Source organism: Typha latifolia, chromosome 15 (genome assembly GCF_019914945.1).
Source record: "Typha latifolia isolate L0001 chromosome 15, TyphaL0001v2, whole genome shotgun sequence".
Lineage (NCBI taxonomy): Eukaryota > Viridiplantae > Streptophyta > Magnoliopsida > Poales > Typhaceae > Typha > Typha latifolia.
The window spans coordinates 8,860,628-8,875,484 of NC_133100.1; the positions used below are offsets into that span (position 1 = coordinate 8,860,628).

The window sequence follows — 14,857 nt, forward strand, 5'->3', positions numbered from 1 at the left end:
ACTGTGCTACACCCATTTTTCTCAAAAATTGATCGGATGCGAATATAATTATTTTTGCTAGCAATATCCAGTCCAATTAATTAAGCAAACAAACCAACACAACTTTAGGAAACATAATTGCATTACAGCTGATGGAGGATGGTGGAGACCATAATAAGTTCCTATACAAAGAGACATGGTAGCAATTTATAAGGTCTCAACCCCTTTAGAAGTACTCCTCAGTCCTTCCCTTGAAACCAATCTGACCAAAGGTGAGACAAAGGAACAAACCCAAGTGCCATGTCACCAACCACAACCTGCAAAGATTTCACCAAATTTGCAATTAAGAACTCATAATAACAGTAAGAAATTAATATAAACAGCAAGGTAGCTAGTCCAAATTTAAACACACCAGAATTGGGATGTGAGGGCTGGGCCAGTGGGCCAGTGAGCAAGCTCCTCTCCAATGCTCTGGAAGAAGAGCCCAGTCAAGCTGTTGCCGTTGATCGCCGGAATGCTCGACGGCGCAAGCCAACCGATCAACCCGAATCCGATCACATTTAGGTCAGTTCGGAGCCAATCCCTCTGAAAGCTTTGTTACATGATGCAAAGAAAAGAACACATCCATACCGTGTTACAGATTAACTCACAACAAGTACCTGTGCTTAGAGTATCTAAGTAAAGAGATGTTTTATCACTTACCAGGTGAATTTTCCACCTGAAGCTAGCTTCTGCTTCAGAGGGTTCCTTGCAGCCACTTGGGTCCTTATGAAACCTGAAGGATTTCCAAAAGAAGATGATCGACAGTATTCAAGAATGCAATAGACAAAAACACTAGTATGGTTTTGCTATGTGTAGTAAAATTACCAGAAGAGAGAGATGCCTTCGAAGAAGGGCGTACAAGGGTGAGAGGAGAACCCAATCCTGCAATGCTGGCTGTGGATGCCATGGCTGCTCTTACCTTGACTTTCGTGTACTATCTGGACAGCACTGGTCGTTCCAACTATTTTAGAGGCTGAGCTTGCTTTTAGTTGGATTCTTGGATCAGGGGCTTGTGTGATGTGGATCACTTGCCATGGCTGCAATGGATTGTATGTGCTATGGTTTGGCTAATGGAGCTCTGCCACCTGGATAGATGTGGATAAGATATTATCTCTGTCTCCATCATACAGGAACGCTTGAGAATTGGGCCTATTCCACAAGGCTCATCCATTGCAAAGCCCAAGTCACATGAGATTACCATCCATCAGAAGTTTCAAAATTTCAAAGACAAAAGTCTATCACTCTTATCAGAAAAGAAGAGAATAACAGAGAGAAAGAGAGAAAAGAGAGAAAGAAAGGTACAGACAGAAAGATTAAAAATTCTCAAAAATCAAACACAAGGACACTGACTTGTCAACTCAGTTGGATCAAATTAGGCATTTACATGTGTTTTCTTCTCTCCTTTAGTGGCAAATCCACATGCATTACATGAAAGCCTATGATTTTTATCTTACAGTATCAGAAGATACCATCCGTTCTTCACTCAAAGGTCTACAAGTGTTGGCTTGCATCACATGGCTTAAGAAATAGGGGCAGATGGGTTACATGATTGAGTTAAGAGAAGTACACAGCTACCCATAGTGGTGGACGCAATTGTGAGGACTGACATTGTACACGGCACAATGAAAGGGATTTGATCAAAATCTTATCTTCTTTCTCTAGCTTGCTGGAGATATAGTTTAGGAACAATTGTGTTCCCTGAAAGGCCAGGACTAACAGTGTCGTGAGGAAATAGACCCACAACTTCACCTTTTGGCATACATTGACATGCAACTAGTTGGAGGATAAAAGCTCATGCAGGTTGAAACTGAAAGCCACCTTGTAAGTGTTGATCATGGAATTGTACCTAAAACTCAAAGAGTAGGTGCCGACTTCCACACTTGCTTTGTTGGTCATACATGTTATGATGCCTCTTGGATGTTGAGCTGCAATTGAATGGAAAAAGAAAAAAAAAAAAGTTGACTAAGTCAGAGTTTTGTAGCTCTGAAATCAAAGTATGATAGTACAAAAGTTGCATCATTTTGTATAAGCATAAAGGTTATTTCACATAAACGACCTTAAATAATAGAGAAGTTGTATAAATAGTTTCACATGTCACAATGAACCTAGGCCTCTTCATGGATGTGCGGTTGTCATCTAGGTTTAAATAATTGTATGTCCCTTAAAAGGCCCCCTCCTCATATGTTCAGATTAACCAGGCCTCTTGTACAACTAATTAATATTTCCTAGTATTTTTTGGCATTTTCTCCAAATTGTGCCTTAAAGTTATGTTTGATAAATGCATAACAATATTATCTACATGCTTCCCAACAGCACACCATCATCACAACCACATCCACTATCAACTTTCCACAATCCCTTCCCTTCTCCTTTTTATCTCTCCCCCTCCCCTCCCACTTCACAAGATACAAACTGAACTTTTATCTTCCTCTCCTACCATGCACACAAGCCCTCATCTACAATCTTGGTCTTGGAAGCCACCAATGGATCCCCATCACCACTACCACCTCCACAACCAAGCAGCTCACTATGAGAGAGAGCCCATGTTTGAGAAACCCCTAACTCCAAGTGATGTGGGCAAGCTTAACAGGCTAGTAATACCCAAACAGTATGCAGAGAAGTACTTCCCCCTCGACGGAGACTCTGGCGAGAAGGACCTACTGCTTACCTTGGAGGATGAGTCCGGTAAGACATGGCAATTCCGGTACTCCTACTGGACCAGCAGCCAGAGCTACGTCCTCACAAAAGGCTGGAGCCGCTACGTCAAGGAGAAGAGGCTTGATGCCGGTGATGTCGTTCTTTTCGGACGCATAAGTGGCGGTGGTGGCCATCGCCTCTATATCAGTTGCAGACGCCGCAATAATGCAGCGGTGGCACGCACCATGGCTGAGTCGAATGTCACAGTGGCATGGAATCCAATGTCCTATAATAACACAGACTCATGCACGCACCTCAGCTCACTGCAACAAGATAGTAGCCTCCATGCAGGTAAATTAAGATAGAGAACTGATTAACATGTTTGAATACTAGGGCAGGTTATATATACTCATGAATTATATCATTTGCAATTCTAGGATATCCCGAGGCAGCATCGACATCAGCACCGGCTAACTCGAGGCGGCTGCGATTGTTCGGAGTGAATTTGGATTGCGGACCAGAATTGCAGGAGCCAGAGGCAGCAAGGGAAGTGTTACATTTAGTAAACCATAGCACAATGCCTTCTGTAAACAAATCTTGGTTAGCAACATAGCACTTGTTTTACTTTATTACTCTCCATTCTCAGTAACTAAGTTAGCTATAATTTCGTCAAAAAAAAAAACAAGTTAGCTATAAGCATTACTGTTCTTATGATACAAGGATTAATGCTTGCATCTTAACAGGAGCAGCTCTTAGACTGGGTGGAGAAGATAAGGTTAGGGGTAAAGGGAGAGAAAGGAAGACTTGCCAAAGGGGATTCTTGTGGAGGCGAGGAGAGAGAAAATAAAAGCAATAAGAAGATATCCATGGTTTTCAGGGCGATCTTCTCATTGCCCAACTTGCTTTCTTTCTTTCAGGAACTCCACTGCAGGAGTCCTGTCGGAAGTGATCGATAGGCTCTTCTAAGGGTTCAGGAAACATCTGGTTGAAATGAGTAGCCATGAGTGGAGCCCAATAGCTGATAGGAAGAAATTAAGGGTGGCCCACCAACTCCTGTTGAGCTATAAAACTTTTGAATCAAAGAAAAAAGAAAAAAAAAAAGAGAGCTGTTATGCGATGTGGTTTGTTTTCTCTTTTAGCGTTCTTTTTCTCCTACAATTGTTATCTGATGGCCTGTGTCACTGTGTGAGGTGAACAGTGGTTGAAATATTAAGTGGCATTCAGGTGCATGAGTACCACCGGAGAGGCAATGACATGAAAGAAATAGTAAGTGCAGCAAAGGCTCAGAGAAAAGACACCCATGTCCTATGCTTTTAATTCTACATTAATGTTTTGGTCTCCTCCTTTTTGTTCCTTGGGAAGAAAAGTCTCCAGTTTAATATGCAAGTGGATTGCACAACCTAAATAAGATATAAGAGAAAAGCTGCTTGGCTAAAGACTTTGGAGACAAGTTTAGACATAAAAAGGTCATCAGTCTTAACCATAATAAGCTAGATTCCCACTAGTTTATGGCTAAAACTTTAGAGATTCACCTGCTTTTCTGTGCATTAGTGTGAGGCAACAGTATCATACACTAGCCTGACCAATTAGTAAGAGCTGGTGTTACAGAATCATACTATACTACAATTACTACCTAGATCTAAAAGTTAGATCACCCTGAATTCCTGATAGCTGTAAAGTGAAAAAGACTAGTTAATGAAGAGTGAAGATTTCATACCAGGCAACCAAATCTGGCATTTATAGCATAGATACTTGTTATAATCACAACAGGTTCAAGTCCCAAACTTTGCAAATTGCGTAGATTCCATCCGTATATTATACTGGCTGCAGTGCAAGTAGCTGAGAAAGATGAGAACGAAGGTGCCAACACAACGAGAAGAATTCATCTGACTGAAATTTTCGATAATAGTGCAGACATGATTAAACTTGCAGGATAATAAACGACCATATCGACAGAAAGATCCCCTGTCTGCTAACAAGAAAATGAGCCATGTGCAGGTGCCTTTTCCTAATCAAAAAACTTGAATCTTGTTCAAGTAACCCAGCACTAAAAAGATTAAAATTATAGCATGAGTACTAATAGTTAATAGACTGATCATGGGTCACAAGGGAAAATGTTCAAAGGATCAGAGAACTGCTACTTCCTGGCACATTCAAGAGCTCCTCCACCGCAAAACATTTGTTGATAAGGCTAAAATATACAGTACTCAGTGGAACCATAGCAAACTACGTCCAGTGTTGGTGTGTTCCTCTCTTGATATTGGAAGTGCAGATCTCAGGCAACAAGAAAAGGAGGCAGTATCAGACCTTGAATTTGCCAATGACACAACAATGATTAAAAAAGAAAAGAAAAGGAAAGTACAACACATCTTTACAAGATAGGCTTGCGTTTGAAGTTGACAAGACGTTCAATTATACAATGACCAATCTTATTGAAATGAACCTGGTGGATCCTACAAAATGCTAGTTATGATGTGCCCCATCCACATCTTCTCTTGGAGAAGTCACTGCCTTCACTGACCTAACTAATAAACATGGTCCACACAAATTAGCTGACTTGAGGAGAGGTCATCTTTTTTCGTTGGCACACTTCCAATAAATCATTTTACCTCTTATCGGTTTGTACAGGTTCTCAACTCGACAGTGTTTTCTTTGCTTGACAATGCTTTCTTTGAGAAACAGATTTGCACAAAGAGATTCTAGAGAATGTGGCCCAACACATGAAGCTGATAATAATTTAACAAAAAGGGACATAGCTGAGGACATTATTCATGTTACTCATACCTAACAAGCAAAATATGTACCTGAAACAGACAGTTGCTCAAGATTCCAGATGATGGGCACAACACCTTTATGGTTTCTGATGCTCTATTGTTCCCAAATGTGCTACTACTATATTGGCTATATTGATGAGAGCAGCCTTTAGATAAAATGAAATACTTGCTGCAAATTGAAGGTCAAGGGACCAATGCAACATTAGCCAACATTAAAAAAAATGAAGAAGAAAAGAATCCAATTATGAGAATATATGAGTACTGAAGCCCTTTGCCACAACAAATATGTCCACAATATCTCAAACATCAGCACAACGTTAGGTGATTAACTAGAAGAGGGTCATTACTATTTTTGGCATACTTTGGCACTTCAATTTTTAAACAGAACTGATATGCAAAACTCGGAACAGGTAAGTGTCAGCACAGAAATGGATACCAAGAGTAGTATAAGAAAGATCATGTTAAAAGAAAGGATATAGAGCACAAGGAATGAAAACAGATGATGACATGACACAACACAAAAATATATATTTGCAAGCCAGAATACCAATATGGTACTTTATAATTACTGCACAAGACCACACAAGAAAAGCATGGCTGGTGATCAACAAGGTCCAAGCATGAGCTAGCAGCAGCTTCAATGTCCCATGATGATGACATCGATATTTTCCTTCTAATATTGTGTAGTAGCTGGCATCTGGCAACCTTATTCCAGACAAAATGATTACACAGAGAATTTTCTCAAAAATAAATCATAACAGAGAGAAGCAGACTGCTTTGTCCCATGTACCTCTATGTAATACAATCTATGAACAAACACTGATCAACAGGTGGAGGTGGCTAAACTGAACCTGCATTTTGATCTATCTATGTACAGCAGGAAGATCCGCCTTACCAGTAAAAAGCATGCCCGTCCTACAACTTCCGGACATCAAGAACAACCCATCTGTTTAAATCATTTAAGAACCTGTATCTCTATTTCCATTCAATATGCCAAGTATCTGCTGATAATGTTGTTATTATGCAAGGTCAATAAGGGCTGCACCACATGATTGATCAGTTGGTCGGTAATGCAGTCAACAGAACTTGAGTGATGGAAATAGAATATTACAACTTACAAGGATATGATGATTTGCATTAAGGATGATCAAATAGCAAACAATTACCCCTCACCATTCAAGTTTCTTATTCACCAGAAATCCCCGCAGGAACATGACCCCCACTTGAAATGGTGAAAACGATTGATATCCCTGATGATGATTTCCCGCTCAGTGATCCGTGATGCATGCTTCATAAAAGAATGGCAATCTCCACAGATTCTAATGTTCTTATTTATCCTAATTGGTATCCTAGAAGGCAAGCTGATCAAACCAAAAGCAAGTGTCAACTTCTCACTATGGTGCATCAGTAGCACCTCCTTTGCGTCCTCCCTTACATCATGCAGATCAAACTGAGTGTTTGATTTATAAGCCAACTTCCTCATCTCATTAGCAAGATCATCTACTTTAGCATAGATATCATTTACTCTGGGGTGATTTCTCTCTCCAACAACAAAAATGTGAACTTTTCCCTTCACTTCAATCCAACTCTTTCCCATCTCCTTCTTCGCACCACTTTCTTTCAAAAGCTTCCTTGCCATCACGACTTCTTCCCAATTTTTACTTGCAGCACATGCATCTGAAAGCAAAACATGGTTTCCTGCATTGTAAGGCTCAAGTTGGAAAAGATGTGCTGCTGCAATTTTAGCCAATTTAATATTGTTGTGAATTCTGCAAGAACTGAGTAAAGATCCCCATATTGAGGCAGTTGCTTGAAATGGCATTTTCTCAATCAAGTTCCAGCTTTCATCAATCTGCCCGGCCCGGCCCAGAATATCAACCATACAAGAATAGTGAAGAACATTAGGATGCACTTTGGTGTCATTCATCAGCAGATGAAAATAGTGACGGCCCTTTTCGACTAATCCAGTATGGCTGCATGCAGACAGCACCGATATATAAGTAACTTCATTTGGGTGAAAACCAACCTGTTGCATTTTCTCGAACAGAATCATAGCTTCCCAAAAACGAGCATGCTTGGAAAAACCTGTTAACATTGCATTCCATAAGACAATATTCTTTTCTTCTGAATCAGCAAATACCAAATAAGCTTTCTCTATTTGTCCACACCTGGAGTAGAAATCAAGGAGAGATGTGGTCACAAATATATTCGACTGGAAACCAGTTTTTACTATAATTGTGTGCAATTGTGTTCCTTCAATTGTTGCCGCTAGGCTTGCACAAGCACTCAGACATGTAGAAAGAGTAAATTGCGTCAATTCAGTTCCCACCTTTTGAGCTCTCCGGAATAATCTCAGGGCCTCCTCATGAAGATCATTTTGCACATACCCTGCAACCATCGAACTCCATGAGACTGAAGATTTGTCAGACATTTTGTCGAATATCCTGCATGCATCATTAATCATGCCACATTTAGCATACACATCAAGCAACGCCGTCCCAACAAACACATTTGAATCCATTACAGATTTTAGAGCAATTGCATGCAACTGCTTGCACTCCACAACAGCACATGTGGCAGCGCATGCGCACAGGACGCTTGACAGAGTAAATTCACTCATCGGCATCCCTTCCCGATGCATCCGCAAAAAAAGTCCCGTTGCCTCCATATCCTCCCCATGATGGATGTATGTAGCAATCATGGTATTCCAGGAAACTATAGTTCGAGCAGGCATTCTATCAAACAGAAGACGAGCAGAATCAACGTGATCACATTTAGAATACAGGTTAATGAGAATGTTACATGTGATAGTATCTGCCAGTAGACCAGCATGGATAGCTAATCCATGGCAGCACTTCCCTGCCACAATGGCCTTCTCTGTTGCACATATTTGCAAGAATTGTTTCAATCTGACTATATTAATTATACCTCCATTCACCCAGACAAGCTTTCTTATGTTTGAGCACATCGAAACTACATCACTACAGGTGCCTTATTAGATGACAAATATAAATACTTTAGAAAAAAACAAGACCTTTTTGCAAATAACAACCTACATTTTAGAATATTGCAGAAAACTTTCTTTGTTTTATCTTGGGTTTATTTTGGTTCGACCCCTATATTATTTTTTATTTTTTTTCCCTCAACACAAACCACTTACTTATGCTTTTATCCTCACAATTATATAATTTGTATTTTAATTCTTCCTAAGTTTTATATTCTCCAATATTATTCCTATACCGATGGGTATTCAAACTGTTATCTCAACAGGGATATTTTGATAATCTGAGAAGAATAGTTTACTTAATTTATTAACATTAGGGTGTTATAATAGTAATAGTAGGATACTAATTAGATTTTTTTTTTAAAAAAAAAATAGATAAAGTAGCGTTCGAACAACAAAAGAATCTATAATCATAGAGTTCTTTCTAAAACTTTCCTATGCACATCTGAGTCGTCTTTTTAAAGAGAAACTTGCAAACAACATCTAGTGGATGGTGATGACATCTCCATGGATACAAACTCAAGTTCTTTTTGAGTATATATCCCACTGTGATCTATCATCTATACTATAGGCCATAGCCAACCGAAAGCAAAGAAACTCGTGCTCTCCACTTACACTGATGGCAATTGGGTTGGCACTTGGCAATGGGATCTCTCTACTTAGCTTCTTCACTAGATCGAGGTGGAGAGGAGTGGACCCCCAGTCTTGATTTGGATTAATGGATTCTGTCGAAAGACTTTAAAAATTCAAAGAGCATGCTTAAAGTTGTTATCTTTTTTTTGGTTCGTCTTGATCCATATCAATCTTTTTTTAAGGAGATATCATATCACATTTCCCATATATTGCAAGGAATCTTAATTTTTTTCAACCCTTGTCTTTATTTCTTCTATGGTGCAAAATTTTAAAGCCACAGTCGTACAAACCTTTCTGGGTGCATGCACATTGCTTGCGTGCTTGCTTCCCTTTGCTTCCTTGGAGTTTGACCTCGAGAAGGTCCAAGTTGAGTTATTGCTCTCACAAGCCCAACCCGATGCCTTTGATGTAGAGTGACACAGTGATATTGATATCGATATCGATATCAACACCACCTGGGCTTGACCCAAACCAAATCTTCTTCTACTACATTATTATGAAGTGGAATCTAGATGGCATTGAATGGTTGACAGATGGCAATTGCTCCAACGTTGGTTCATGCACAGATGGAAAAATATCAAGCTGGAAAGAAGGTTACAGCCCATTGTTCGTGATTGGATTACTCCAATAAGAGATGATGAGTCAAAGCAAAAGCTGGAAGGAATCGAAGTGTGGAATGGTCTTAACTTAGTCAAGATACGCATAGTTGCACTACTGTATGCAATACAAAAAAAAAAAAACTTTTTTTCTTTTTCACTTCCATATTCCACCTTTTATGTTGGTTAGTGATAATAAACTTTTGCTAATGGTGTTAGATATGATGCTCGAGAAGAAGATTTCGGAGATAATGAGGTTATCGTGTAGCAGAGCAAACAAATAATTATTATAGGTGAGAGATATAAAACTTATCAGATGTGTTAGTGATGATCTACAGATACTAATTTATAATCTTATTTGTCACTTCTTTCCGCTTTCTTAGTCACCACCTTGTGTCTTCTTACCTTCTGATCTTAATCAGTTTCCGACAAGCTTTTTCCGATAATAATTTCTAATTATTGTCTCATTAGCAAAAGTCAATCTTGATCCCAAGAGCTCCATACAACGGATGAAAGTGTCATTAGTCACTTTAACATTAATAAAAATCTATGATCACTTGGTAGACACCATCAAAGTAGTCCATTCCTGGAAGCTTCATACACCCCCCCACCTTTCACCTATATATTATATATATATATATATATATATACCATCTTAAAGCAAATGATCAGAGATTTCATCACTTCAGCAAGACAAGGACTTGAAAACAAATGAAGAGGTCTCACTTGCATTGGCATACCACTTGCCCTCTCCTGCAAGGAAAGCGCGCAAGACAAATCTAATTAGCAAAAAAGGATGGTGGATATCTTGTTATTATCATCTTGTAAACATCACTATCATGGTCCAAACCTACATTTGTCCACGTGCGATCGAAGTATGATTAGTGCATGCAACCATCATAGATTTGGAATTTTCTCTAGGATGCATGTACGATAGCCATCATAGATCTTTATATAGGTTTTAAGATTTGATTCTCCCTAAGGACTCCACGATATCATTTCGCAATCCTAGAGATGGATAAGTTCTAGCAAATCATAGAGAACATGCTATTATGTGGACTTACTGCTATCGTTCATGATAAACAAGGTTGAATGAAAAGAGAGTCAAATGGCAATCGATTGAGAAACCATCTATGTTACAGTTTTTCCTATTCTTTTGATCCCTTAAAGAAAGAAATAAGCGAAGGAAAACGATATCTAAACTTAAAACAATAAAGATGGCAATTTTTTTTTCTGTTGTTCTTTGAGAACAACACTGTTACAAAAATTACACCTTTATGCTACCATCTTCTATCTCCATGACGTGAGTCCGGCCATGTCGAACCTTGAGCGAGAGATCCCCATTCTCCTCTGCGTCAAAGCTCGCATGCACGCTGTAGAACACGTAGAAGAGCACGGCGACCGCCGTGAAGAGCGCAAACCGGAGGTACGACGGACCGCCGAGCGAGCCCAGCAAAAAGATGTTGAGAGAGATTGAGATCGCCGGAATCCACGGCATCATCGGCACGCCCCAGAATTCCGGCTTCCTCGCCTGGGGGACGAGGAAGTGGAAGGCGTTGAGGACGGCGACGGCCAGTAGGAAGAAAATGACGAGGAGGGCCGCCCTAGTTTTCCCCGGCGGCGCGAAGTGCCAGACGAGGGTGAAGGCGAGGCAGGAGAGGGAGAAGCAGAGGAGGAAGGAAATTGTGGGGTAGGGATTGGTGGTGCCCACCGCCACGTAGCGGCGGTAGACGACAGCGTTGGCGACCATGTAGAAGACGAAGAGGGTGCCGATGGAGACGAGGTCGAGGAGGACCTCGAGGTCGGTGAACAGAGCAATGGCGGCCGTGAGGAAGCCTATGGAGGAAGCAATGTCAATTTTGCACTTAACACCTTGTAATTATTATAGTAACACAGGTTTTTGCAACAAAAGAAAAGAGTACCGAGGAAGGCGGAGGCGTTGATGGGGGTGGCGGTCGTCGGATGGACCTTGGCGAGCCATGGTGGCACCACGTTGGACCGTCCGATGACGCAGAGGTAGCGAGCCTGGCCAAGCATCGAGACGAGGAGCGACGTGAGAATCCCAAAGCTCGCGCCCACGCCGATCACGTTCGACGCCCAACCCCAATCGTCCGATCCTCGAAATGCCGCCGAGAAAGGCGATTCCACGTCGATCTGCAGCCCCAAAAGTGCACTACCCACTGTTAAAACTATAGGAGTCTCTTTTGCACATATACCCCTCTAAAGTCCAACTTATTAGTTAGATAAGGGTAGAGGGAGCTTTTTGGGGTTAATTTTTTTTCTTTGGTGGGTGAAGTAAAGAGACGTAAAGAGACGGTTGGGTCGAACAAAATGGACCGTCAGGATAAGACGTCCTCACTCACGCTTCCCCAGTCTTTCAAGGGCCAAAACGGGAAAAAGGGAAAGGGAAAGGGAAAGAAGTAATAGGTGGGTTCCACGCGAGAGTTGGGGGAGGGATAGTAGATGGGTACCGCGTCGTAGGGGACCAGCATGGCCATGGAGGCGGCCATGAGGCAGTAGAGCACGGTGACGAAGACAACGGAGCCGGAGACGCCGATGGGGATGTCGCGCTTGGGGTCCTTCACCTCCTCGGCCATGGTGGAGACGGCGTCGTACCCGATGTAGCTCAGATACACCCTCGCTGCCCCATTGAAGACCCCGCCGATTCCATAGGGGAAGAAGCCACCTGGGTCCCTGGCCGGATCCGATGAGTGGGTCAAATTTCTCACATCCCCTAGCCAGAATCCAACCACAATAATGAACAGGATGAACGCAATGTGCATCGCCGTCAGCACCATGTTCAATACCGAGCTATCCTTCGTGCTAAGGAAAAACAGATAAGAGAGAAGGGATTTAGATTTTTGATAGAAAATTGAAGCACCCATATGCACAATTGAAACAAAAAGTAGGATTTTTTTAAAAAAAAATGAAAAGGAGCCGCCTTTGAAACAAATATTCAGAGATTGTACAAAGAATGATAAACAAATTCGAAACAGAAGTATCGTTTTCAAGTAACAAGTGACACCCAGAACAGAGCAACACGTGGAAGCGACAGATGGAGAAGAAAACCATCCCAAGTTTGGATTTTTTCGCTTAATTCCTTTGTTGTTTTTAATGCGATTAATTACCTGTAACAGATGCAGATGGAAATGACCAAGACGACGCCGACTGCGAGGAGATCGAGTTGGTTGAATCCTTTGGGCAAACCGGAGATCGTAACTCTCCATTTCTCAGTGGCATCCACTCCAATGGCTGTTCCAATATACGCCGTTAAGCCTCTGGATACGGCCGCGTTGGAGAAGACGTACTCCATTATCAGATTCGCACCAGTCAAAAAGGCCGCAAATTCGCCTGAAATATATAAAAATTACATCGGAGATAAAACCTAATTCTTTTTTAAGCTGGTCCCATTATCTAAAAAACTCCAAAAAGTTTAACAAAAACCGAGATTCTAGTGAAAAGGGGAAGGGACCCATTTGAATAAAGTCGTAATTATTGTCCAAAATCAAGGAAAAAAGAGAACTTTTGAACACAGTTGAAGATGTCGCTGCAAAATGCGGTTCTTTTATCCACATAAAAGAGAGAAAAAACTACCAAGAATCAAAACCTCAACTCGAATCCAACAAAGGAAGGAACTTTAAGCCACACAGACGAGATTTGGGGAACTACCAAAGGTGACCCGGAGATAGCTAAACGCTCCTCCAGCGACGGGCATGTCGACGGCGAACTCGGTGTAGCAGAAGGCGGAGAGGAGAGCACAAAGGCCAGCAATGGCGTAGGAGACGACAATCGCGGGGCCCGCGTAGAACCGAGCGGCGCGGCCAGTCGAGACGAAGATCCCCGCCCCAATCATCCCACCGAGCCCGAGTCCGACGAGATCGAACCACCGCAAGGATCGAACCATGTCGGTACCCGAGCGGGCTCGGACTCGGCTCATCTCCTCGTGGGTCGTCGTCACCGACACGGCTCTCCGGTTTAGTCTCTTGTGTGTCTGCGCCAAAGCTCGCCCATAAGCCCTCAAGCTCGAGAAGGACGAAGAAGAGGAGGAGGAAGCCGAGGAAGGCGATGAGGTGGAGCCTTGTAACTTCTCCATCTCTCTCTCTCTCTCTCTCTCTCTCTCTCTCTCTCTCTCTCTCTCTCTCTCTCTCTACCCCTATGAGAGAAGTGTGCCTGGTTAGAGAGAGAAGGGTGCGGAGTGCGGAGAAGTTGGGGTGCTATAAAGAGAAACTCGAAGGGGTGTAGATAACGGCGACACGGACGGAGACGGAGGAGAAGTGAAACGGCTACACTAAAAAGCAGGGCAAAATTTTGGCGCAATCGAGGAATTTGACAAAGTAATTAAATGTAGTAAATCTCTTAACTTAGGACGAAGGATTAATCCTTTTTCTTTAAAAAAAAAAGTAACATTTGCAAATAACAACCTGTACTTAGTCCTATTGACAAAAGAACGACCTACGATCAACAAAAAGATGCAAGTAGACCCACCAGTTAACTCGCCAAAAGCGGGTGTTGGTTGTGAGTGGTGCCAGGGAATATATCACAGTGTGGGGCCCACACGCGGTAGTTGCTGGGTGTGGAGTTGGGTGAGTTGGGTTATCACGTCGTAAGGATTTCGTCTTATTTTTAGACATGGATGGATGGAAATAGAAAGGTCGGAAGGATGTCGGGGTACTGTTAAATAAAGTATAGTGGGGGACGCTTCTCGGTCACGCACATAACTACCCCAACACTCGTTACAGTGTCTCTCTTTCCCTTTTCCCCCCCTTCTTTTTCCTTTTTTATTTATTTAGACAACGAGTGGTAGACACGTGAGATGCGTATGAACGGAAGCTTGTGAGTGCTAGATGTCCAATAAATGTTCTCAATCTCATCTTATTTTAACATTATATAATTCTTTGGAGAAATTTTGGTACTAATTAAGAGGGTGTATAATGACTCAATTAGCACTTATTATAATGTTGACATGATGCTATATTCCCCCCCAAAAAAAAACTATGATTTTCTTAAATCATTAATTTTAATATAAGGTTTCGTGTACAAATATTATAGCTAGCGAACATGCGATTTTTTTTAGTAAAAAGGCACTTATAATATCTCAGCTTTATTTAGTCAACTTGTGTTATATATTAATTTTTATATATAAAGTGTCCTTTTCTTCTTTTATTTAATATGTAGGTTTTTTTAATATCCCA

At 41.5% G+C, this 14,857-nt stretch overlaps 4 protein-coding genes across 4 annotated transcripts; 1 reads left to right on the forward strand and 3 right to left on the reverse strand.

Moving 5' to 3' along the window:
• Positions 1-80: 80 nt before the first annotated feature.
• LOC140802298 (photosystem I subunit O) lies at positions 81-1,919 on the reverse strand. The gene is made up of 5 exons (XM_073157775.1): positions 1,868-1,919; positions 847-1,106; positions 682-754; positions 392-571; positions 81-296 (listed from the first exon to the last, which is right to left on the reverse strand). The coding sequence occupies exons 2-5, from the start codon at positions 926-928 to the stop codon at positions 206-208; spliced, it is 426 nt and encodes a 141-aa protein (XP_073013876.1). The 5' UTR covers positions 929-1,106; positions 1,868-1,919; the 3' UTR covers positions 81-205.
• A 395-nt stretch (positions 1,920-2,314) lies between these two features.
• Positions 2,315-3,775, forward strand: LOC140802295 (B3 domain-containing protein Os11g0156000-like). The gene is made up of 3 exons (XM_073157774.1): positions 2,315-3,009; positions 3,096-3,258; positions 3,402-3,775. The coding sequence occupies exons 1-3, from the start codon at positions 2,460-2,462 to the stop codon at positions 3,412-3,414; spliced, it is 726 nt and encodes a 241-aa protein (XP_073013875.1). The 5' UTR covers positions 2,315-2,459; the 3' UTR covers positions 3,415-3,775.
• Positions 3,776-5,974: 2,199 nt separating this feature from the next.
• Positions 5,975-8,400, reverse strand: LOC140802212 (pentatricopeptide repeat-containing protein At5g04780, mitochondrial-like). The gene has a single exon (XM_073157655.1). The coding sequence runs from the start codon at positions 8,398-8,400 to the stop codon at positions 6,622-6,624; it is 1,779 nt and encodes a 592-aa protein (XP_073013756.1). The 3' UTR covers positions 5,975-6,621.
• Positions 8,401-10,753: 2,353 nt separating this feature from the next.
• LOC140801877 (cationic amino acid transporter 7, chloroplastic-like) lies at positions 10,754-13,996 on the reverse strand. Its single transcript, XM_073157232.1, has 5 exons — positions 13,335-13,996; positions 12,794-13,016; positions 12,137-12,488; positions 11,588-11,819; positions 10,754-11,501 (listed from the first exon to the last, which is right to left on the reverse strand). Exons 1-5 carry the CDS (start codon positions 13,756-13,758, stop codon positions 10,933-10,935), a joined length of 1,800 nt encoding a protein of 599 aa, XP_073013333.1. The 5' UTR covers positions 13,759-13,996; the 3' UTR covers positions 10,754-10,932.
• Positions 13,997-14,857: the final 861 nt, after the last annotated feature.